Genomic DNA, 23683 nt, shown 5'->3' on the forward strand with positions numbered 1-23683 from the left:
TGGTAACATGATCAAAGATGATACAAAAAGAAAATAAAATATGCTTTCGAGTTTATGATGTGAACTTACAAGAAGATAAAAAAGAGAAGTGGTATATAGAGTGGGAGAGAGAGAGAGAGAGAGAGAGAGAGAAAGAGAGAGAGAGAAAGAGAGAGAGAGACATAATGTGGAGGCAGAATACGTTATGATGGCGTAGCCATTGGGCGTTGCTCTTTAGTACCTGTTGACCGCTCGCACAACATTCGCTTATGAACGTTTATATATATTTTTTATTAAAGTAAAAAAAGTAGTAGATACATTTTATCATCGATTCAAATGAAAATCATGAAACGACACGGTAAGATTCATCTCTATTTTCGACTTTATCGATAAGATTGTTAACGATCATTTGTTATTGTTTTTTTTTTCTTTTTTTTTTCGAGAAATTTCGTATTATCTTTATTAATATTCATATGCATGCGATGTAAAAAAAAAAAGAAAAGAATAACTATCACGTTTGATAATGTTTTTGTTTTTGAATGATAAAGAATGGAAATTATTTACCGATCGAAATAATAATATTGTTTAATGTTAAATGACAAATGACAAATGACAAGTGAAAGGAGTAAGGACTTGTTAGCAACGATACTTTTAAAGATAAAGAATATGATCTTTCTTTCTTTCTTTCTTTTTGATTTATAAATACCGCATTAAATATTAAAGCTCGGAATCGTTAAAGTAAAATCTTATGACTCATTCTGAGGTTTACGATGCTCTTTGATGGTCGCGTGCTGTGTGTCATCCGAGGCCGATCTCGTCTGATCTGTTTTCGATGTTCTTATCACATTGTTGACCGGTCATGAGTATATTTTTGTTTATATAATGCATATGCATACAACTTATGTAATTACGAAAGTATACAAGTAGTTTTGTCGCTTAGTCATTATTATAATATTGTTTATTGTTTATTGGATAATGTTTTATTTATTTTGTTATTAATGAATTTTTAATATTTTAACAACGACTTTAATCTTTAATTATGAGTATAGCCGATAAGAAATTATCCATTATTACTATTTACATATAATAGACGGTCGATAATGTTGATGTTATAACAAAAAAAAAAAAAAAAAAAAAGAAAAAAAAAGAAGGCGAGTCGTTTCTTCTTTGTTGAAACTATTATTATTATTATTATTCTTATTTATATTAAAATGATTTTCTCTTTCAGTGATAAGTTATGGGAAAAAGTGAGGAGAGAAACGACACTACGGTGCAGGTGAACGAATCGAATTTCTTATCTAAAAATTCGAGCGAGGCAAGTAAAATGTTGGAGGCTGCATTATTACAAATGGATGGAATAATATCCGGTAATTATCTTTCAAAAAATTATAAATACCTTTCTACTTATGAATTTTTTTAACAATAATTTTACGAAAATAACGACGTATCTCCTAGAGTTTATAGAATAAATTTATGATTTTTCAAGTTGACTATCTTTATTTTTGATTTCGTTTACTTATTGATTTGTAGGAGCATGTACCGAGCAAGGTGCCGTCGAAGGAAATACAGAATGGAAGAATTCCGTGAAAGAAGCAACAAGAAATCTCGTAGCCGCAATAAAAAGTGCACCTACGCCGCCACCCCCGCCGGATGCGAGTACCATTGAAATTTTCATGCAATGGATGCAGCCGGTAAGAAGGAGCATCATTTTTTTTATTCACTTATAGAAGTAACAATAGCAATGGTAATAGTAGCTTGTACACGTTGTCTTGTATGCTGACATGAATGCAAATCCAAAGGAAAAGTTCGAGGCAGGATAATAGAAGAAAAACGATACATGTCCTTTTCTTTTTTTTTTTTTTGTTATCGTTATTATTGATGGCCCATTTCCGGATATACTTATCTTTCGCAATCAGCGCAGATGTCAATGAACACGTGGTTCGCATATCCGGACTGATTTCCGGCACGCGCACGTCTTTCACGCACGTGTTTCATGTGCCGTATGTACGCCAGTCAAATGCGTCTCACGTATGTTAGTCCTACATCCGGATGTTCTTAAACTTTATCTAGACGGGACATGCTACTAACGATCTACGATGAAGCGTGTCTTGTTTCATAGTAAACGAGAACGTAATTTATAGAAATATCTTATAATGCAATTTATACGTTTCTCAGAGGCATTACCTTTCGCTGATTGATATCTACAATGAGAAATAGCTATCTTTGGTGTACTCAAAAAAAGAAAAAAAAAAAAATGAAGCAATTTATTTCGTGAAGTATAGCTCTTAATTGAACGTTCACATAGATATCGTTAATTGATAATGTATTATATCTCGACGTTCACCACTTATGTACGTATCTGCGTATCTTCATCCTTGATCTCTCATCATTATTGCGAGGAAGGGGCAGCGATCTCTACTAATAAAGAGGGAGAACACACACTCTATTTATAAGTTCAATTTCTCTCTCTCTTTCTTTCTTTCTCTCTCTCTTTCTCTCTCTCTTTCTTTCTCTCTCTCTCCCTCTCTCTCTTTTCCTCCTCTTCTTCTTCTTCACGATGAATTTCGTGATGTTAAATTTAGTTTCGATGTAGACGAAGCCGAGCCTGGCGTATAAGACTAAGTTTCATCTATATTCAACGTACCGAATTGTTTCAATATTTTACGCCGATAAACAATACTTTTCTAAAAAGTGTAGAAAATTATTACTCGCCTTTTATATATTTTTTTCATTCTGGAGAGTTTCCATATACTCAGGGACGTTTTTTTTTTATTTATTATTTCCTGGTAATATACGTGTGGAATACATTTATATATTATTGAACTTATAAGTTCAGATTATATGTTTAAATAATGTGGTGCAATAATGATATTTTGGAAGAAGGGATAGCTGTTTATTTATAAGGAATGGATAATACGTGGACCAATTATCCTAAAGAGTACCAGAATTTAATTGCTATTATGGAAGAAGAAAATAAACAACATAGGAAAGGTCTTTAATTGATATATTTTAATAAATAATATTTGTTTATTCTTATTTTATTGAAGTTGATGAAATTATTTTATGAAAATAACGATTAGTATTATCATTATAAAATCAATTTCTTTATGCTAATCATTATCAACATTTCAGATAAATTTTTATAAGTAAAAGATATCTAAGAATAATTAATTATAATACAAAAGTATTTTGTGCATCCTTTTATGTTAAAAAAATACAGAAATAGAGTCTTTATCAATCTTTATAGAAACATTTGGTGTTAAATATGGGTTCATTGATTTTATAAGAGGAATTTGAAGAGAAATTCATTTATTCTTATCTCAGAGATAGTAAAACAGTTCTTCGAATCTAATTCAGATTCACAGTCAGATTCATCAGATGCAGCTTCAACTATAAAACATTGGGATAGTCAGTGGACACCTTCAGAAGGATATGATTCTTCTGGAACGTCTAATTCTGGTTGTGGTGAGGATTATGCCGAAGATTATCAACACAGAATACCAGTTGATCTACCTAGATTTGTTGAAGATTGTCACAGTGCTTGTAGGTCTCAGACTTGTCTTTGTCAGGTACTTGGAAGAACATATTCTATGAAATTGTTGTTTGTATCCGGTATTAAGAATATTTTATTTTCATGAATTAACGCATATTTGTAATATCATACTGCAGGGTTGTCTATTCGAATACAGTAAGATGATAAATCTTCAAGGCAGTATGTCCAATATTTGTGGAACACCAACATCAAAAACCAATCCAACTCATTTATCGACTCTTCCACCTTTGTATAGTACACCATGTTCAAGGTTTTTGTGCTTGTTAATTTTTTGAAGTATATAAAATAGGATATACAAGAGTAATTTCCAAATGATCTATTTATGTAAATTAGTATCCAGAGTGAGCTGCCACATCATTGTAGCAAGGACCATCTTCCTTTAAGTTGCAACTGTCGCAAGATGTATTCTTGCCATATGCAACAAATTCCATTGCATTTAAAGGAATGTCATTTACATTCCAGTGACAAAACAAATAGCACTACTTCTCTTTCTGGAAATTCAGTAGGTCGTTGTGTTGGTTCATTGGATAGAAGAAGACGAAGATTCAAAAGTAAAACTGATCATAATCAGAGGACAAAATCACATAGTGATTTAATATGCTGTGCTAAAGATAGACCACATTACTGTTCTTTACAGCAATTTCAATGTGGCAATAATTCACATTTATATAGCTATTATAATAAAACTGAGGTATTCTGCTATGCGTAAAGAACCAATAATAAATTTTAACTAGTTAGTTATTTTGTTAATTTAGTTAATTTAGAATTTGTTTTGTTAATTTAGAAATGAAGATCACCAAATAATTCTTAAAACTTCTTCATGTTTGTTTTTTTTTTCATAGGAACGTCTCCAAAAATTAGAAAGCGAACGTGGTGCACTTCATATGGAAGTATCAGTTTTGTCAGAGCAAGTTGATGCACAGTCTAGCAAAATTCAAGAATTGGAAAATATGCTTAAAGAAAAAAAGCATTCCCTCAGACAAATGGAAGAAGCTTTACAAAAGGTTAGATATGAAGATATCTTATTAAAATTTAATATATATTGGTTTTAATGTAATGCAATTTTAATTTTTTATTATTTTAAAGGAAGTGTTATCAAGAAGTGCATTAGAGACACAAAAATTAGAGCTTCTTAGTTCTCTTTCTGAACTAAAACTCAGACAAGCTAGTTTAGAACATGAAAATTTAGCATTAAGAAATACAAATTCATTATCCAATGTAAGTAATTAAATATTATTCATATATACTTTTTTTAAGTATAAATCTATAGCTAATCCTTTCTTCAGGGGGAGAGATTCAGTAGGCATGCTGGTCAATATAGCAGTCTTCCAAGGCCACCAACATCTTCAAAGAAAGGAGTCGCGTTTGGTAAGGTTTCGAATTTAATCTCTGGAGAGCACACAACAGTACCATTGGCTATTAGAGGAATCTCTGCGAGATGTCTATCAGCTCCTATTCTAGGTTCCTAATTGAATCTTTACTTAAGCATGTTTATGCCATGTTTGCTTGTTTCTAATAACACAGTCTGTTTAATAACCATTTGTTTGTTGACAAAGGAGAAGCCAATTTTAAAATGTAAATTTAAAATAAGTAATATATTCAAACGTAAATAATTATGCCATAATCAGGGTATTATTTTAACATTTAATATTGAAAATAAATCAAATATATATATATATATATTTTTTTTTATTTCCTCTTTAGCGGAAGAAGAAAAAATAGTAATTGGAGAATCAAGTTTTCAACCAGAATCAACACCACCAAAGCCACTTGCAGAATTGTCTATAGAAGAAGTTGGTGATTGGCTATCTCGTATTGGTCTGGAATGTTACGCTGCAGAATTAAGACGATGGGGAGCTACTGGTGTAAAGTTAGTTGAGGCAACGCCAAATCAAATTGAAAAGGAACTTGATATAAAAAATATATTGCATAGAAAAAAATTACTATATGCAATTGAGTCTGAGAGATCTAATGCAGAAGGCTTTCTTGGTTCAGAAAAGGTTGTGTAAATAATGTTTTATACGAATATACATAAAATATACATTAATATATATAAAATGTTTTACTTAATGTATTTTTGATATCATTTTTAATTTTTGTAGATGGACAGTGCTGCAGTACTACGATGGTTAGACGATATTGGATTACCACAACATAAAGAAGCTTTTCATAATGCCAAAGTTGATGGTAGAGTATTACATAGATTAACAACAGAAGACTTATTGAATCTCGGTGTGACAGCTCAGCTGCATGCAGCTAGTTTACGACGAGGAATTCAGGTAATATTATATAAGTATAAAGTTCAATAAAAATGATTACAAATTTATTAAAATTGTATTCTTTGACAATGACATTGTGTAAATGTAATCGACATAATTAATTTTATAGATTTTGAGGGAGTTGAATTTTGAATTTGATAATATGGAGAGAAGATCAGTAAATGGGAATGGTGCAGATGGAACTAATGTCACACTATGGACTAATCATAGAGTGATGGAATGGTTGAGAGTGGTTGACCTTGCAGAATATGCACCCAATATGAGAGGCTCAGGAGTGCATGGAGGATTAATGATCCATGAAGGTCGCTTCACCTCAGAATTGTTAGCTACTATATTAAGCATTCCACCTTCAAAAACTCTACTAAGAAGGCATTTGACAACTCACTTTAATCAAATTCTTGGTAGAGAAGTTGTACAGCATAAAAGAGAGATGGAAAGTACGCTTGGATTTGTACCTTTAACTCTTACGGCTAGATTGAAGGTTGGTATATCAATAAAAGTGTAAATAATTATGTATTTTATATATAGCAATATAATATATTTTTATGTTTGTATAAAAGGCACCAAAGAAGTCTCAGTTCACGTTAAAGCGTAAAAAAAGTAAAAACGAAGTGGATTATGGAAATCTGGTTTGTCCTTTGGAAACATCACCACCAGGTACACCATCAACATCTTCGTCAACACCAGGCAGTCCTAATTTGAACTCACCCTCACTCTAACCATAATCACAGATTCATTCAAGCAGTCATCTTAACTAACTCGTAAGTCTAACTCGACTAATATTTCAATATCACATTGCTTATAATGATCAAGTTTATAAAGGTGTAGGTCTTATATTTTTATTTCTTTATAGGATCAAGCTATATAATTGATTATAAGCATAGCAGTAGTCATCTTTATCAAATCTTATTCCTTTCAAAATAATCCAATACTATACCATTCTATTTAACTATTTACCAAATATTTTATATTCTGCTTGTCTTTTTTTTTTTTTTTTTTTATTACTATATTTGCTTTTTTATGTTTGCTTATTAATTCTGGATTAATTTTCCGCATATTATAATTCGTCTCATCTGTATCATTACTTAGAAAAAATTTCTTCATTTCTATAAATTAATTGTTTTCAGATCTAGAGGATACTGGACAAAAGAAAGTAATTGGTTGTATATGAGGAACATATATAAAACTTATTTTGTACAATGAATATATTGGACGATTCATTCTATACCAAAAAATATTTACTTTTATTAGATTTGATTAACAGGCAAGCTATTTACAGAGATAATGGAGGTGTAAAAATTACAAATCACAGTTAAACAGGGACCATTTTTTTACGACACGAACGTATTAACAATTTGTGTAATCAAAATAATAACAGGACAGTATAGGTGCCTTGCTATATATAACGTCTTTAGATTATGTCATATATCTTCAAACAGATTTCTAATAACCCTATCAAAATAATAGTAATTGTTCAATACTAAATAATTGACGCGTTGCAAAATTTATATTTTCATATTACAAATAACACATGTATTTTGTATGTAGTTTGACTATTAATGTGTTATTAAAAATTATTATAGTGATATAATATAATTAATTTAAATGCTATCTGAAAATTGTATACAATTTTATGAAACTTTTGGACTCTTTAATATATTACGAAAAAGTAATCTAGTATAACAACGAAAATTTTTAAGTTTACATATAATATGTGATAAAAGTAAATACACAAATAATATAAAAATTTTTCGAGTGATTATTTACTTTAGTTTCTATATTTTCCACAGGAGATTATATTACACTTGGATATCATGAGAGAAGGTAAAATATTAAGGCTAGGTTGGGTTATTACCCTTGGTTTTATAATTGTTTACGTTAGCAATGAATCCAGACGTAATTTTTGATCGATTTTGATGAATAAGGTCTCATTTTTAAAATAAAATTTTAAATGAGTAGATAGCTTTTTCGAATTTTTTAAAAAGTTTTAGATTCTTTGGAAAAAATCGTGCTAATGATTTTCATAGATAAGCTTGAGTTGTATCTTTTGTTCCCTGAACTAATCGATGGCTTGTTTATTTGTGTCAATATTTTAAATTGAAAGAAACGCGTTTCGAAATACTCACACAAAGAAGTTTTAATGATAGGTTTGGTGGTTTTGTCAATTATTTCACCAAAAATTATAATTAATGATTAATTATATATTATATATTACTTTAATAAAAATCAAAATGTTAATAAAAATCTCATATTATCTATGAGGTAGAACTTTTAACGTTACTTTTTTTTGTGGTTTTCCTTGTAGAAATAGAACACTATTACTATTACTATTATTATTACTATAATAATAATACATCATAATATATAATAATAAAGATAAGAAGAAGTAGAAAAAGAAATATATACGTTCATTATATATTATATATATATATATATATTAATATTATAATATATTATAATATAATATATTTAATAATAATTAATAAATATATTATAATATATTTATAATATATATATACATATATATATATATTATAAAGTTATTATTTATTATAAATTTATCCTTTTCATATTAAATAATTTAATTTTATTCCTATGTGTTAGTTAGTTAATAATTTTCAAGTTTAGGTCGTTGCAGGGAAGTGCTATAAACAAAACAGGTACGTTGACGACTCTAATATTTATTGAGTTAACATTATTTTACATTTTGACAAGTAAACATCTAAATTCTCTCTTTCGAAACGACTAATCTTAAATAGTCTGTATTTTTGATAATTTTACATTTATTTAAACAATCTTTAAAGTACACGGAATACAATAAATTTATATTTAAAAAATAATACATTCGTTTAAACTTTAAAAAGATGGTAACACGTGAGAATCTTATAATTATTTTGATTTAAAATTCTAATACTTAAAAATTTTTATTTCGTTAGCATTGTATAATATAAACATAAATGCGTATTTTCTTAAAATCGACGATAACCGAGTTAGTTTTCTTTTGTACTCCGACGCGTGAATGTCAAAACTATCTTTTTCTAAGCGTGAAAACTTATAAATTAATACTTTCGATAATTTTTAATTATTTAAACAATTTTTAATGTACACGGAGTACAATAAACTAATATTTAAACAATAGTACATTCGCTTAATCATTAAAAAGACGGTAACGTGCCTAGTACTTACAATGATTTTAATTTAAAATTTCAATACTTTAAAATTATTATCTTGGAGTTATTGGCTCTTGGACCTTCGATGAGTAAACATCGTAGGTTTCTCGGAATGTCTTTCTTTCAAGTATCGATGAAAAATTAATTTCTTAAATAATTTATACAATTTTTTATTATAACAGTGATATTAATAATTTTTTATATATTTTTCTGTTTCAGAACTTCATTGCAATCGTGCGCGTAGCAATGAAGTAATCGATTGTTTGTATCGCTAAAATAAAATTATCGGGAAATAGAAACAGTATTTGTTCGTTTGCGTTTCGCGATTTAAACAGCAAGTGTTTTTGCATCGATTATGTACAATGCAGTCGTTAGAGTCAATTTGTTTACAAAGTGGTTTGCTTTTTTAACAGTCGCACAGACTGTATATATAAAAGACAATAGAATTTCGCGTTGCAATTTCGCGGTGATCGTCCGTTAATAAATAATTATCGCGAATTAGAGCCAGCGCATCACTGAAGAGAATCCCAACCAATATCGATGTCGACCTACCTCATTTTCAACCAACTACGAATTCTCAATTTCGACCTAAAACGCGAACGAGTGTTTTGGAGCCATCATAGAACTTCTTAAGTAGTAAGTTAATTTTTAAATCCCTCCGATCACTCAATCATGTCGAGAATGAAAGATCCGAATCGACACAAGTAATTGCTTATATTTAATTAGTAGAAGAATATTCAATGATCACGAGTAAATTTCATAGAGGATTTATTCGTGAATGATTTCTTTTATGTTTTGATTTATTTATTAAATTAGGATAAGATCTTGTTTAAACGCGTTAATTATAGTTATTTGAAATTTTAAATATTTTAATGCATTATTAAATATTCTTCTCTCGCGAAAATAGTAAAGAATCGATATTCATGAGTTCTAAACAAAGAATGAGCAAGAAAACATTCGCGATGGATAATTTTTGGATAACAAGTAAAATCGTATGATTTGTTTTCTAATAATTAGAGTAATTGCTTGTAAGAAGGAACGTCCAAGGATTTTTTATTATAATTTGAAATAAATATTAATCAAATATTTAATTAATTTTGTTGCTAAACGAAAGGTGTCAATAAAGTCCATTGTTTTTGAATGAAAAAAGTCAAGTAGAATCATTGATAAAAGACAAAAAGACTTCTAGTTCATAGAATCTAGAATAAATTAATCAATTTTTAGCACAGGATTTTCAGCAATTAATATATTAATTCTTGTTTCTCTCCCTATGCTTTTTCAATTTTTCTTTTCAGAATTTCATTAGATTTTCCTTAGATTTATCAGTTTTCTTCCATGTTTTAGAATAAGGGACGGTTCTTCAATTTTTTATTCATTCATTTTTTATTTTATTTATTAAACGCATTTTATTCATTCAATAGTTATTGAATGTTCTGTAGTAGTGGTTAGGACACGAAGCAAAAAAAAGACTATATGTCGAAAAGCCCTCGATAAACTATAGCTCAAGAGGGCAACTATTAGACTATTGAGTTATTTTCGAAGATTTCAGAAAATCTTTCGAGAATGATTTTTAGTTATATTTTAATTTAACTATATTGTCACTCAAAATGCTCTTATAGTGATGGATATAAATGTGTAGATTTGAAAAAATGAGACGATGTAATATTCTGTCTACGATCTCATATTATCATGCGTACGCGAATACAATTATTTCATATTTTATGCATTTTTATTATTAAAGTGGATTAATAAATTTTTTGTATTTTCTTTTCTAAAGTTCAATTAAATTCATAATTTTATTTTAATAAAATCGAGTTCTATATTAAAGTCATAGCTATGAAACATATGAGATATGACAATTGTAGGGACCACTGAAACTGCATTATGTATAAAGGTACACATAGAGCAAAGGTGCACACCAAGATGTGTGTCAAGTTTTCCCTTTGTCACGCGTCACAGGAAAAGAATATTAGATTCGGATTTAATCATTTAGGATTATTATTTTCTTTTTCTCTCTTATATTTAAATTAAATTAAATTCAGAATTTTATTTTTCATACATATACATTTTCTTTTCTATAAAATCAAGTTATATTAGAGTCATTAAATTAGGACTTTCGATGTGGATCCTCGAATGGATCTCTGTCTTTCAGGGAATATCGAGTTCAATTTTATTCAACTTTCATATTGGTTTTGTTTGGTGGAACCATTTTCGAAATGTCCACCTTTTGTTCTGAGTTCTATCCTTCTTGGACACGTGCGCGTTCTGGGTTTCTTTTATTCTTTTTCTTTTCTTCTCTTTCTTACTAAATTTCTTCTCTCATTATTATTTTCTATCTCCTCTTTTCCCTCTTCTTTTCAAATTAAATCATCTAAAACAGGACCATCGAGGAAAGGATCATCAGGTGTGAGCCCTTGGGATAGGGCTTTGGGCGCGTTTTCTTCTTTCAGTATCGAAATATCAAGTTAATTCTGATTTTGCTTGGGTAAAACGATCTTCGAGATATCTACCCCTTGTTTTAAGTTACATCGTTATCACGTGCGCGCACGTTCCGTCTTTCTTTTCTTCTCTTTTTCTTTTATTCTTTTTCTCTTCTTTTCCAGGCTGGAATCATCGAGGGATAGATTCATCTGCGGGCTGGTGATTACTTGGCGAGAATTCATTATATCGGCTTGAGTCCAATGTATCTTCGAATGAATCGGATCATCATCAATTTTTACATGCGAATACGGATAAGATAGGGAGAACAATCGCGTTCGCGTTGGCGGGCGTAGATATGGATATTCACGAGCACGATTGAAAATTCTACGATAATGGACTTAGTTTGGTTGCTCGATATTTCGAATCGATTCGTGTTAGAGAGCGGTGTAAGTAGCTGCCAATGTTGCGACGGTCCTATTATCCGTAAGCGGAGATTGATCATCCTCTAGATACCGTTGGGAGCCAAAATTCTCGGTTAGCTCATATCATCCTGGAAATGCGGATTTTCCAGTAGAGTCATCGTTATTTTAACACTTACATGAGTTTTCGCAATTGAAAGGTTCTACTTGAGGGATTTTGTTTTATTTGGTCGAAAATTCGATTAGATTATATCGTGAACACGGATTTTAGTGTAGAGTCATCGTTAGCTCGTGGGTCTCCAGATGCAGCAACCTCCACGTGGTGAGACCTGGATCGGTATTACTTGCTATATGTAAAAATTTAAATTTAAATTATATAAGGCAAGTACTATCGGGCTAATGGCTGCATATTTTAGTGTATTTCCAAAATCTTCTTTTCAACTGATAAACAGTTTAGATTTAATAGAATTCTAAAATTATTTCTTAGAGAAGTGCATTGAAAAATTCTAATTTCTTTATGATTCTTATTTATTCTTATTCGTTCTTATTTGCTTTTATTTATCCTTTACAGGATATTAATCATTTACAGGATTTTAATCACTACTAAATTTCCTATTGTATTTATTTTCGTCATCATATATCACACGGTTTTTATTTATTCACATATATTTTTATTTATCGAAGCACATAACAATATCATAATCGAAACGATGAATCTTGCGTAATGTTTAATTAATAAATTAATTACATTAGGAGGGAAAATCAAAAAACTTCATTTATACTTATTAATTCTTATTTATTCTTATTTATAGATATTTATTCTTTTATTTATTCTTATTAATAAGTATTTATTTTTATTTATAGGTATTTATTATGTTCTGTCCTCGGATGAGACCCTTGAATATAGTCTCGGACAGATTTCTTTCTTTCGGTAGAGAAAAGTTGAGCTCGATTTATGTACTATGATATTTTTGGCGGGTAGTGCGATCATCAAAATGCCTACTCCTCGTTATCAGTTTCTTTATTTCCACGCTTATACGCGTTCTATTGCACCTTGCTTTTTTATTATTCTTTACGGAAAGGGTTTTGGATGGGGTTTTATTCAAAAGGGTCTTTTATGTTTAGATGAGTTTCTTTTTTCTTCTTTAGGCTCTATTCAAGTGTGTTATGTACTCATATTGATTTAGATTTTTATACGAGAGTTTGTGGAATCTTTCCGCATTAAATGTAGAAATAAGAAAAATGTCCATTTCTCTCATGTCGGTAAAATATATAGAATACAAATCACGAAAACACGACTTTGTCGATATCTGTTCGTACAGCGAAAAATGGTTTCCTTAAATACAGTTTATATAGATATTTTAGATGATTCGTATCTTCCTAATAAGATATTTTTTTATTACTTTGTTATGCTATAAAAATTAGCAAGCTGATATCGATCGAAGATAGTCTATCACAGTTGGTATTTAAAATCAATTTATTAGACATTATCAGTATCTTTGAGTTCCTCTTTTAATGTAACATTAATAAGACCTTGATATTTTACAGGATAAGCTAATAGATTTCCTTTATTCCATGTATACAGTTCCTGCAAACAATTTTGTTATCTTCCTAGACACATAGTTATAACATCAAAATAGAAAATATTACATCGTTTGTCTAACGAAGCATTACAAACCTTTGTTTTGTGATTATAACTGACAGCTGTAGTTTTATGATATGGATTAGAAAATGACAAATGTACATCCACTGTTGAATTTTTGTATAAATCTAAGGCTAATCTAAAAAAAATATTTATTCAGTAGACCGTTAAAATATATGCAATGTTTTTCTGTGATTCTATATATATATATATATATATATATATATATATATATATATATATTTAAAATCCCTACCGAATTTTCATTGTTTCATCCGTTACGCTGTGAACAGCGTATAAAACTCCTCCCGCGATAAACATTTCTCCAAATTTATGGTGATCAATACTGATGTTCCATGCATATTGAAGACTGAGATCAGTAGCACCCACTTTCATCACGACCGTATTATTGGATGGTAATCCATAAATTACCCATAAACCTATAAAATTATAATCTCTCTCTATATACATATATATAATGGAATAGTTAGTATGTATTTATATATATATATAAAAATATATATATATATACATATATTACATATTAACTACTAGTATATTATACTAAAATATTATAGTTTAATCATTATAGTGATAATATAGTGTTTATATATAATATAAATATAGTTTAACTTATATAATTTTTAATATATATAATAATTTTTTTGTAATATAAATTAAACAAATATATATATATATAATATTTTTTAATTTTATAAAAAATATTTGAAACATTATAATCGTGTATCGCATGTAAAGTGAAAGATGAAAGAATTTCTCAAAATGTGCATGGTACATTATTAAATGCCGATAGACATGGATAGAACGTATAATGAAAGACTCGTAGATATTTATGACGCACGCATATTACGGCTTTCATACACGTGTTTCATAACACGTTATTAGCTGATCTCTATCGGCTTTAGAGTATGTACCATCGACCACAGTCCCGTCCTTTATGTACGCGTGGACCGCAAGCGCATGCAATGCATACTACCTTCGAGGCAAAGCGGCCCGCCGTCTACCAGACGGATAGACGGCTTTTATCAAGTACACATGTTCATCTTTGAAAAGCCATAAGAATCCTTAAGAAAACCCACAGACACACATTTAACGACTTTCAAACCATTTAAATCGTCATACCATTTTCGTCAACGTTGAAGTCCACGTAATTAAAATTATGATTAGGAGTGTAAAGATAGTTGTTAGTATTAACGTATAAACCAGGTAGTTGCAATTCGCATGTTGAAAAAAATATATCACATCCTTGACCATGGTAAAGATCGAATCGAAATATCGACGATCGATTTTTAGGATTGTAGAAAAATGATCCATTGTATACTATATGTCCGTTTCCCTATAACACGCGTATGTACGGTATCACAAATTTATATCGAAACGACTTATTATATCGATTACCAACCTGAAATGGATATGGTAATTCGATTTTTTGTGGTGTCTTATTTTTAAAATGTTCTTTCGATTTATATTCCAATATATAAGACGTTTCATTTTTTCGTGTAATCCAATGCTTATCCGAAATTCCATCGAACCTTGGAGATGGATCGTGCATCCAACTACCATAATGATCGTCCATAGTTCCCTTCAACACTGGCTTACCTACTGCTTCTATTACACCATCTATTTGCATACGATGTATAAGTAATATATTAGATTAGATAATAGCATAATGAAAAACCACTTACCTACTAATCTTGACGGCAATCCTGTGAAATTAACATTCCTTAAAGGCTGAACATTTACGTAGCCGTCTATATCGGTATATAGACATTTCATGATAGGACATGTAGGGCAAGTTTCTTGGGGTGGGCATAGTTCTTCCAAATCGATATTCTGTGGCATGGGTTCTCCATAAACTACATGCTGTTGCTTATTTAATTTAAATCTATCCATATTTTTCATATCGTCTAACGATAAAGAATAAAAACGTACATTTCATTATAAGTAACTAAATAAATAAATAAATAAATAAATAAATACTGATATATTAGACCGACCATCGATTATAAGAGAACCTTTCGTAACATCGATATCATTTTTTACAACACAGTGATAGGTACCGTGATCGTTTGGTAGAACTCGAAGGATTTTCAAACGCATTTTAAACTGTAATAAAAATCCATTCCTTTTAAGTTTTTACGTTTATAAATGATGATCATTTTTATCAAAACTACCTTGTAATCTCTTCTTTCGTAAATTTCCATACGATATTTGTCAGATATTTTCAAACGTCGACCATCGACGCGTTCCCAATGAACTGTTGGCTCCGGGAATGCCTCGACTTCACATTCTAAGATAGCTGTACTCTGACTTCGCACGAGGACCAATTGATTACGTATTCGTATAAAAGGTGGAACTATAAATACAGTGAATTTTTGAAGAAATAAAATAAAAAATAATTAATCAATAATTTCCTAAAGAATTCAATTTTTAAAGTTATATGTCTGTCTCTTAGTGACTTTAGTTCTTTGTTAGATAAAAAAAATAGCTATAAAAGTAGCTATAAAATTTTTGCTAATTTAGAATATTGACTGTAACTTCTTAATAAATTCTATTTTATCAATACTAAGTCATAAAAAAGAATTACTGTGTATTTGATAAACTGATTTATCAATCTTATTACATATTCTGAGATGACACTAAAGACAAATTGAATCAATAGGATGGTGTATACAGATTACTATTACATATTTGTATTCACAACACGTGCACGTTTATAGGAAGTGTGTTCGCTATACAGGATATATAAGCAGATGTATACATATGCATGGAATCGATAACATATATATATATATATATATATATATATATATATATATAATGTAGCTTCTAATAGAATATTCATTTAAATGTATAATGTTTTACATTGATTTTGCAAATATCAGTAATCCAATTAATGATGTTGCAACTTTTTATCTATCTAATAATTCAAAATGCAAATAGAACTTTATGATATTTTAACAAATAAATTATTACTTTTATTAATATAATAATAAATATGATTGTAAAACTTTAGTATTAGTAAAACTTTATGAATGTACTTACATCTAACTTGAAGTTTAAACTTTTTAGATGCTCGAGGAGGTATTCCATTGTCTGCAACGCACGTATATTCACCCATGTGTTCCCTATTCACTACGCTTATATTAAATGTGTTGCCTATTACGGAAGTCACTGTGTAACGCAAGATATCCTATTATTTCATTGCTACAAATAATTTGTTTATATTAAGAAATATATATACTAATATTTGATGATCTTACCATGCCAAGATCCTAGAGGTATAACGGTACCATCTGTCTTAGACCATTGAACAACAGGTGGTGGTCTTCCACTCGTTGCACATCTCAATCTTACATTACTGCCTTCTCTTAAGGTAATCAATTCAGTTCCATTTCGTGATATCAAATTATCTTCTTATAAAGTTACATGTACATATGAAAGAGAGAAAAAGAAAGAGATAAAATTTATAATTCGAAATCTCTTCATTAGAAATGAAGACGAAGAAGCTACCTAAAATAGACGGTGGAATTAACAAATCATTAACATTGTAATCATTCATATGAACTTTCCAAGCAGATATTCCAGGCTTTCCATCTTGTCCAGATGTTCCTGGTCGTCCTGGTGGACCAAATTCTCCTAAAACGTGTTAAAGATACGTCACTTTTTTTTATCATCAAGTACACGTTTAACAAAATCTTTTCAAATTAATTGAGTATACTTCAACAGGATAGAAGTCTAACGAGATTAAATAAGTCCCTTTTTACAGACATTCGTCAAGAGCAGATACTTCAAGGAATCAGTAATAGTAATATTAAAGAGACGATAACTGTGCTTCTCTTAAACGAATTTTTAAGATACTTTCGTAAGTACAAAGACCTATTCAACGCGTAACTTACCACGCGGTCCCGGTGGCCCTTGAGGACCTGGTTGACCTGGTCTGCCTAAAAAGGTTCAGAAAATTAAACGAGATGGTAGTAATAATAGAAAATATTTTTCAAGTAGCCAGATCTTCGAGTCTAAAAAAAAAAAGAACGAACAAAAAAGATCGTACCATCGGTTCCATTTCTTCCAGGAAATCCTGGTATACCATCCTCTCCTGATTTACCATTTAATCCGGGAAGCCCATCGAGACCACTACGTCCAGGTATACCATCTAAACCTGGTTCACCTGGGATACCATCTCTTCCGTCTATACCAGGTGGTCCTATTTCACCTTTAGGTCCTCTGATTCCAGGAAGTCCTGCTAATCCTGGAGGTCCTTCTGGTCCAGGTGTACCTGGTACACCAGGAAGACCAGGTAAACCAGGTGGGCCAGGATTTCCAGGTGAGCCAGGAAGACCAGGTGGACAATATTTTGTCGATGAACGACAGAAGTTTTCTATCGCATCAAACTGAAACATATTTAACAAAAGATTTTTCATTTAAATTTAATTTAAAAAGAATTAAATTTATTTAAAAAGAAAAATAAAAAAAAAGGAAGACACAAATGATTTAGATTTAAAACAAAGCATTTTGTTTTTGCAAAACCTTTGCTAATACATGCCGCCGTTGCAAGCTAACTGACCTGTATACGAGTATCGGCATTTAACCAAACCCAATCTTGGCCGCCAGGAGCAGTCGGGGAAGATGAAGAGCCTGATAATGCAATCGGTGGCGCGGTTACCTTTTTCGATTCCTTCGCAAGCTCTTTATCCTCTCGAATCTGACACAAGGAGCAGAATTGCGATTATACCGGTATTTTTAATCAGATTAAATCCTTCGTCGAACGAGCCGTCACGGACGAAAGTTGCTTCTTGAACAACGGCTAAAATAATGTATGTATGTATGTATATGTGTATATGTATATATTATATATATATATGCACATCATACACATACATACGTACTGTACGTGCTTCTGTACGTACGTTTAAGAAAGAATGTGTGTGTATCTATATATGTAGCTTGGCTTCGATAGAAAATCTTTAAATGAATGTCACTGTATTGGAAAACCTAGTTTGCAGTAAATAAGCATCCGTTCGTCTTTTGTGATACGAAAAAAAAAGTAAAGAACAAAAACAGAATTTTTCCAAAAGGACACGAAAATATAAGCTTTTAATTCTTGCTCGACAATACTCGTAATATTTTTATCTGAGCTAACAATATAAATGAAGAGTAGATATGTACGCTTATATTTGGTACATAAGCCGTCGATTTAAATGAAAATTTGAAATCATATTACGGCAAGTAAATATTAATTTGCTGTTACTAAATTCTCCAATAGAGTTTTGTATGTATAGAAATAATGAATGTGTCGGTGACAGCTTGCCTCGAATCGAAGCTCGAACATCTACATGATTTCAATTCGTGCCTCGTGCAAAAGCAAAAGCTTTTATAACATTTTCTAAAAGTTTAAACATCGTTAGGGCATGAAGAAAAGCGATGCTTTTATTCGTACATATATTTTAATTATTTATCGCAAAGCTGCTGAGAATGATTTATTTCGAAATTCTAATCTTTTTTTTTTTTTTTTTTTACATAATTTATTTTTTCTTTCTTTTCTATTCTTTTCTTTTCTTTTATTTTCTTTTCATTTTCTTTTCGCAGACAACCGAAATCAGATTTGTTTCACGAGCATAACGATTAAACGTTTTCAACGTAGTACTCGAGAGAATGTTCAATTCCATCCAAAATCACGTTCTGAGTATTCCATTAATTCGCTACTTTGCGATGGCTAGTTTAATTAGGATTATCGACGTTCTGTTTGTACATTATCAAACGAAGACTCACGTACCCTGGATATGTCAGAAACCGCATTGTCTCCCGTTGTTGGTAACGCGCTGCTTCGCCTTCGTCGAATAAACTTTTCATTTTCCTGAGATCTCTCACACTCTCCACTTCGTATTATTCGAAGCTCACTTTCTACACTAACTACGTACGTGTAGAGGTATACCGAGGTAAAGAATTGCAAGAAAAATTGTGCGAGAATGAGATAAAGTAAAATACGTGGCTGTAACATCCCGTTATCTAACTTTACCGTATTTTTCCCATTCATGATTAATTTTATTTCTTTTATTCCTACGAAAAATGGCATCATTGTTTTTAGATTAATGTATTGTCTAGTTTTATTTTATTAGAAGGTGAAAAACGGAAACGTTAAATGAATCCTTATTTCTTAATAGTGATATTTCTTCTTTCTTTTCTTTTTGTCTTTCCTTCTATTATCTTATATTTTTCCGCTAGTTCTTCTTTTTCTTTTTCTTTTTTTCTTTTTTTAATTCTTTTTTAAATTCTACTGATCGCGCAAAAACGTATTTAAGTAAAATGGAATTTCGCTTATCCATGATTCAATTAACTACTTTCTTTTTTATTTATCTCTCTCCCTTTCTCTTTCTCTCTCTCTCTCTCTCTCTCTACCTATCTATCTCTTCCTCTCTGTTTCTCTCTCATAGTAAGCTTCCATTATCTAAACTTTCCCGACTGTTACTAAGCTTCGTTATGAAAATATTAAGTTCTTCCAAGAAGTTTTTTCGCTATAACGCAAGATCGATAAGTCACAGACAAGTTTCGATATCTCCATCCTACACCCCCTCCCCCAACTTCACTCAATATTTATTTTTAATGAGCTACCGTTGCCACCGCCGTCGTCGATGTCGCTTGTGAAACAAAAAATTTCGAAGGAGTTTATCTTTCGTTCAGTAAGTGAAAACTTTCTCGACCCACACCAGAGAAGTTTCGATCTAAACGCAAGTGTTATAAAAGAAAGAGCGAGAAATAGAAAAAGACAAAGTACTCTCAACTTATATCATCTCACTAGATTATTATCGTCTTTTTTACTCCTTTATCTTACAAATTTTTAACTTATACACACATATATATATATATATATATCGTTAATAAAATAATATTACGAATATTTCTTTATATAATTCTATTGTTTCAATGAATTATGTAATATATAATTGATCATTAATAAAATAATATTATAAAAATGCGAGTAATCAAATATTTTCTTTTCCCTTTGTTAAATTTATTTTCATTTAATTTCAAATTATCATAAATAAAATTACATATTTAAACGTATTATTAATATATACTCATAAAGACAAAAGAATTTATCAGAATAAAGTAATATCAGTTGACGTTACCAGTATAGTTTTTTGGTTGGACGAATTCGAATTAATTCCGGCTGGCCGATTTCCAACAATAAAGCAAATCCGAGTGCAAAGGGTCAGAAAAAGGAGGGACACGTTTAACGCGTGGATAATCCTATGAATATTTCCCGCGGTTGATTTTTCACCGTGCCAAGGATCAAAGGCTTAACGAGTCCCATTCTCCGGAATCTATTCTCTACGAAAGAGGAGAGAGAGAGGGAGAAAAAGAACGGAGAGAAGAAGAGTAAAAAAAATAAAGAAATATTTCTTCGATTTAAAAGTCTAGATGATTTCTTTCGAATTTTCTAAAATAAATACGCAAAATATTTCTAAAAATTTCCGAGGAAAAGAAAGACATTTCTTCAATTAAAATATCTGTTGTCCTACCTCTTCGAATTTTGTAAAAAATAAAACACTCCAAATATTTTTAATAATTTATAAAAAAGAAAGATATAGATAAATAGATGAGATAAATAAATAAGGAGACATTCCTTTGATATAAATGTTCTCTTTCGAATTCTCAAAAAAAAAAAAAAAAAAAAAAAGAAAAGTAAAACACATAAATTCTACTGATTTATTGAATAAAAAAGAAAAATAGCATCTAAAAATCTAGATGTTATTCTTAAAAATTTTCTAAAATATTTCTCAAGAAATATTTCTAATAATTAATGAAAAATAGACGGACAGATAGATATATGATTGAGAGAGAAAGAAAAAAAATATAAAGAAACATTTCTTAATCATTTAAAAATCTTGATATCTTTCGAATTTTCAAATAGTATCACGCAAATTGCTTTTAATGATTTACGTTTTTAATTCATACAATGATTTCATCTTTCTCTTTCTTTCTCTCTCTCTCCCTTTCTCTCTCTCTCTCTCTCTCTCTCTCTCTCTCTCTCTCTCTCTCTCTTTGTCTCTTTCTTTCTTTTCTTTCAAGAGTATTACTGGGCACCCCTTGGTATGATTTTTATAACGCGATAAATCTCACGGTATAATCGCGAATATGTAAATTAGCAGTGGCTACGAATTTGCATAGGGATCTTCGTGCTTACACTTGACTCTCCCCCTCTCTCTCTCTCTCTCTATCTCTCTATCTCTCTCTTTCTCTCTCTTTTTCGACGAGATCGCGTTAAAGATATTCGTACGATTCGATCGAAGCCGGTAGTTTATTGCAGTCGAGAAGACTCGCGGTTCTCCGCGACTTATGTGTTTGTGTGTGTGTGTGTGTGTGTATATATATATATATATTATATATATATATATATATTATATATATATATATATATATATATATATATAATAGGGGGAGCAGAGCTCCGTAGATCTGGGTCGATTGATTGATCGTCACGACGACGGAATTGAATTCTCGGTTGTCGTTTATACTCTTCCGTCGACTCTCGTCGTTACTTCTCGTCAACATGATTGACAAAAAAGAAGAACTTGAACGGGAAAATTAGAAAAAACAAAGATCCCATCGAAGGAATCACCGAGTTTAATCGTTTCCGTTTCTTCCATAGTCATAATTTGAATTTAAACTTTACCTTCGCGTAAAACTCGCGCGGGAAAAAAAGGCAAATTCAAAAGATTCCTCGAAGACCAATTAATTCCATTCAAGATTCTTGTCGATCATCGATCGTTCCGTTTCATAAAAATGATCTATTATATTCTATCACTTTTGATTTACTTGATCGTTTCACTTCACTATTTTTTTTACACACACACACACACACACAACACGCGCGCGCGCGCGCGCGCGATTACAAACACACAAACGCGTACACGTATACGTGTAAAAAGTAATGTAAAAATTTAAAAATTTATAAGTTTATGAATGGACGAAAAATGAAATGAAAAAAATCGTTCTTTTATTTTCTCTCTTTCTCTCTATTAACACGACAATAGAAAAAAAAACTGAGAGAAAGAGAGAGAGAAAGAGAGAGAGAGAGAAAGAAAGAAAAAGAGAGAGGGCTAGAGAGAGAGAGAGAGAAAGAGAGATAAAGAAATAAAGAGATAGATGAAGAGATAAAGAGAAAGAAATCAGGATTTATCCGTAAGGGAGCACGCACGAGCAACACGACTGTCCAAGATAATCGTTCTAACGTAAACTGACGTCCAGCGGTGGCTTCATTGACGACGGCGCAGGCGCGTCGCTATTCTTGCATTGTATACATCCGTTTACACGGGCGTGCATGCACAGGGTTTAGAATATACGAGAGAGTGGGTAACTTTCTTTACTCGTGTGTGGTAGCTTGCAAGCCTTGTTTCGTAGGAGCTTTAAAGTGCACTTCGAGGGGAGGGTTTTATGACAGTGGCGGGAGTACAGCGCGCGTTAAGTGCGTATTTCTATCCTGAAGATAAACCATTCCTTTAAATCGCTTCTATGTACTTCGAGGAAGCAACCATTTCCTATATAGTTAGATGTACAACCCTGTTATTCATCTTTCTTTCTCTTTATACCCTTCTCCCTCCCTCTCTCTCTCTCTCTTTCTCTCTCTCTCTCTCTTTCCCTCTCTCTCTCTTTCTCTTTCTGTTATCTTTACATCTTCTACTTTTTTTATATAACAAATCAGATTGGATCCTTCGGGCCGGTCGTCTCGTTGTTTTCCTTTTATACAGAAGTTTGTCATAAAACTCTGTGACATACTTCTCGGACGTGTGTATGTGTATTGTACATAAAGTACAGCGCGTAATAATTCTTTCATGTTCAGTATACGATCTAACCAAGATTGTTAACTCCTTTTTTCTTTTTTTTTTTCCTTTTTTCTTTTTTCTTTGTTTCTTTTTTTTCCTTAGATTCGTCTTTACGATACGCGTAAAATTGTTAGAAGAATTTTGTTAGGTTCGATTCGTTATTTTTTCCGTAAGAGAAAAGAAATAAAATAAAGAAAATGTTAACAAAAAAGAACAAAAAAGAAACATCGAAAATGTAAATTAAAAAAGGCGTTTTCAATCGGTAGCCTTTTGCCACGAGATCGGAACGAGAACGATTTTAATATCGCAAATGTCGAAAGCAAATTCCAAGCCATGGGAAAGGTACGTTTCCGTCATGGATGGTAATCCTTT

General features: G+C 30.8%; 2 protein-coding genes across 10 annotated transcripts; one reads left to right on the forward strand and one right to left on the reverse strand.

Annotated features, from left to right (window-relative positions):
• Positions 1-1515: 1515 nt before the first annotated feature.
• On the forward strand, positions 1516-7966 carry Liprin-beta (liprin-beta 1). Of its 4 annotated transcripts, none has more exons than XM_035865064.2 (12): positions 1516-1670; positions 3337-3548; positions 3649-3782; positions 3866-4223; positions 4375-4536; positions 4619-4750; positions 4819-4993; positions 5237-5532; positions 5635-5811; positions 5921-6292; positions 6372-6572; positions 6939-7965. In XM_035865064.2, the coding sequence occupies exons 1-11, from the start codon at positions 1658-1660 to the stop codon at positions 6528-6530; spliced, it is 2190 nt and encodes a 729-aa protein (XP_035720957.1). In that variant the 5' UTR covers positions 1516-1657; the 3' UTR covers positions 6531-6572; positions 6939-7965. The 4 variants fall into 4 exon arrangements, with proteins under 4 accessions (XP_035720957.1, XP_035720956.1, XP_035720955.1 ...); XM_035865063.2 differs by lacking the exon at positions 1516-1670 and adding an exon at positions 1736-2970 and having other exon boundaries at positions 6372-6468; positions 6939-7966; XM_035865062.2 differs by lacking the exon at positions 1516-1670 and adding an exon at positions 1737-2970.
• Positions 7967-12660: 4694 nt separating this feature from the next.
• On the reverse strand, positions 12661-22707 carry LOC118440958 (uncharacterized). Of its 6 annotated transcripts, XM_085657746.1 has the most exons (17): positions 22687-22706; positions 20615-20816; positions 19261-19544; positions 18052-18189; positions 17539-17878; positions 17384-17428; positions 16998-17123; positions 16748-16900; positions 16530-16658; positions 15659-15840; positions 15482-15590; positions 15170-15391; positions 14887-15104; positions 14607-14820; positions 13720-13903; positions 13500-13602; positions 12661-13409 (listed from the first exon to the last, which is right to left on the reverse strand). In XM_085657746.1, the coding sequence occupies exons 3-17, from the start codon at positions 19519-19521 to the stop codon at positions 13302-13304; spliced, it is 2532 nt and encodes an 843-aa protein (XP_085513872.1). In that variant the 5' UTR covers positions 19522-19544; positions 20615-20816; positions 22687-22706; the 3' UTR covers positions 12661-13301. The 6 variants fall into 6 exon arrangements, 5 of the variants coding, with proteins under 5 accessions (XP_085513872.1, XP_085513873.1, XP_085513871.1 ...); XR_014982293.1 differs by lacking the exons at positions 20615-20816; positions 22687-22706 and having other exon boundaries at positions 12661-13131; positions 13225-13409; positions 19261-19577; XM_085657747.1 differs by lacking the exon at positions 20615-20816 and having other exon boundaries at positions 22687-22707.
• Between the last annotated feature and the right edge of the window lie 976 nt (positions 22708-23683).

Source organism: Vespa mandarinia, chromosome 6 (assembly GCF_050613455.1).
Source record: "Vespa mandarinia isolate Hongniang chromosome 6, ASM5061345v1, whole genome shotgun sequence".
NCBI lineage: Eukaryota > Metazoa > Arthropoda > Insecta > Hymenoptera > Vespidae > Vespa > Vespa mandarinia.

What these genes read in the sequence shown, in the direction of transcription:
- LOC118440958 (XM_085657745.1), bottom strand. Translation starts at nt 19,563, where the DNA reads ATGATGCCATTTTTCGTAGGAATAAAAGAAATAAAATTAATCATGAAT. An exon ending in GATGAAACAATGAAAATTCG is followed by an intron (nt 13,603 to 13,719) that starts GTAGGGATTTTA and finishes TATTTTTTTTAG; the next exon opens with ATTAGCCTTAGATTTATACA. An exon ending in GTTATAATCACAAAACAAAG is followed by an intron (nt 13,410 to 13,499) that starts GTTTGTAATGCT and finishes AATTGTTTGCAG; the next exon opens with GAACTGTATACATGGAATAA.
- Liprin-beta (XM_035865062.2), top strand. Translation starts at nt 2,886, where the DNA reads ATGGATAATACGTGGACCAATTATCCTAAAGAGTACCAGAATTTAATT. An exon ending in TGGAAGAAGCTTTACAAAAG is followed by an intron (nt 4,537 to 4,618) that starts GTTAGATATGAA and finishes ATTATTTTAAAG; the next exon opens with GAAGTGTTATCAAGAAGTGC. An exon ending in GCTTTCTTGGTTCAGAAAAG is followed by an intron (nt 5,533 to 5,634) that starts GTTGTGTAAATA and finishes TAATTTTTGTAG; the next exon opens with ATGGACAGTGCTGCAGTACT.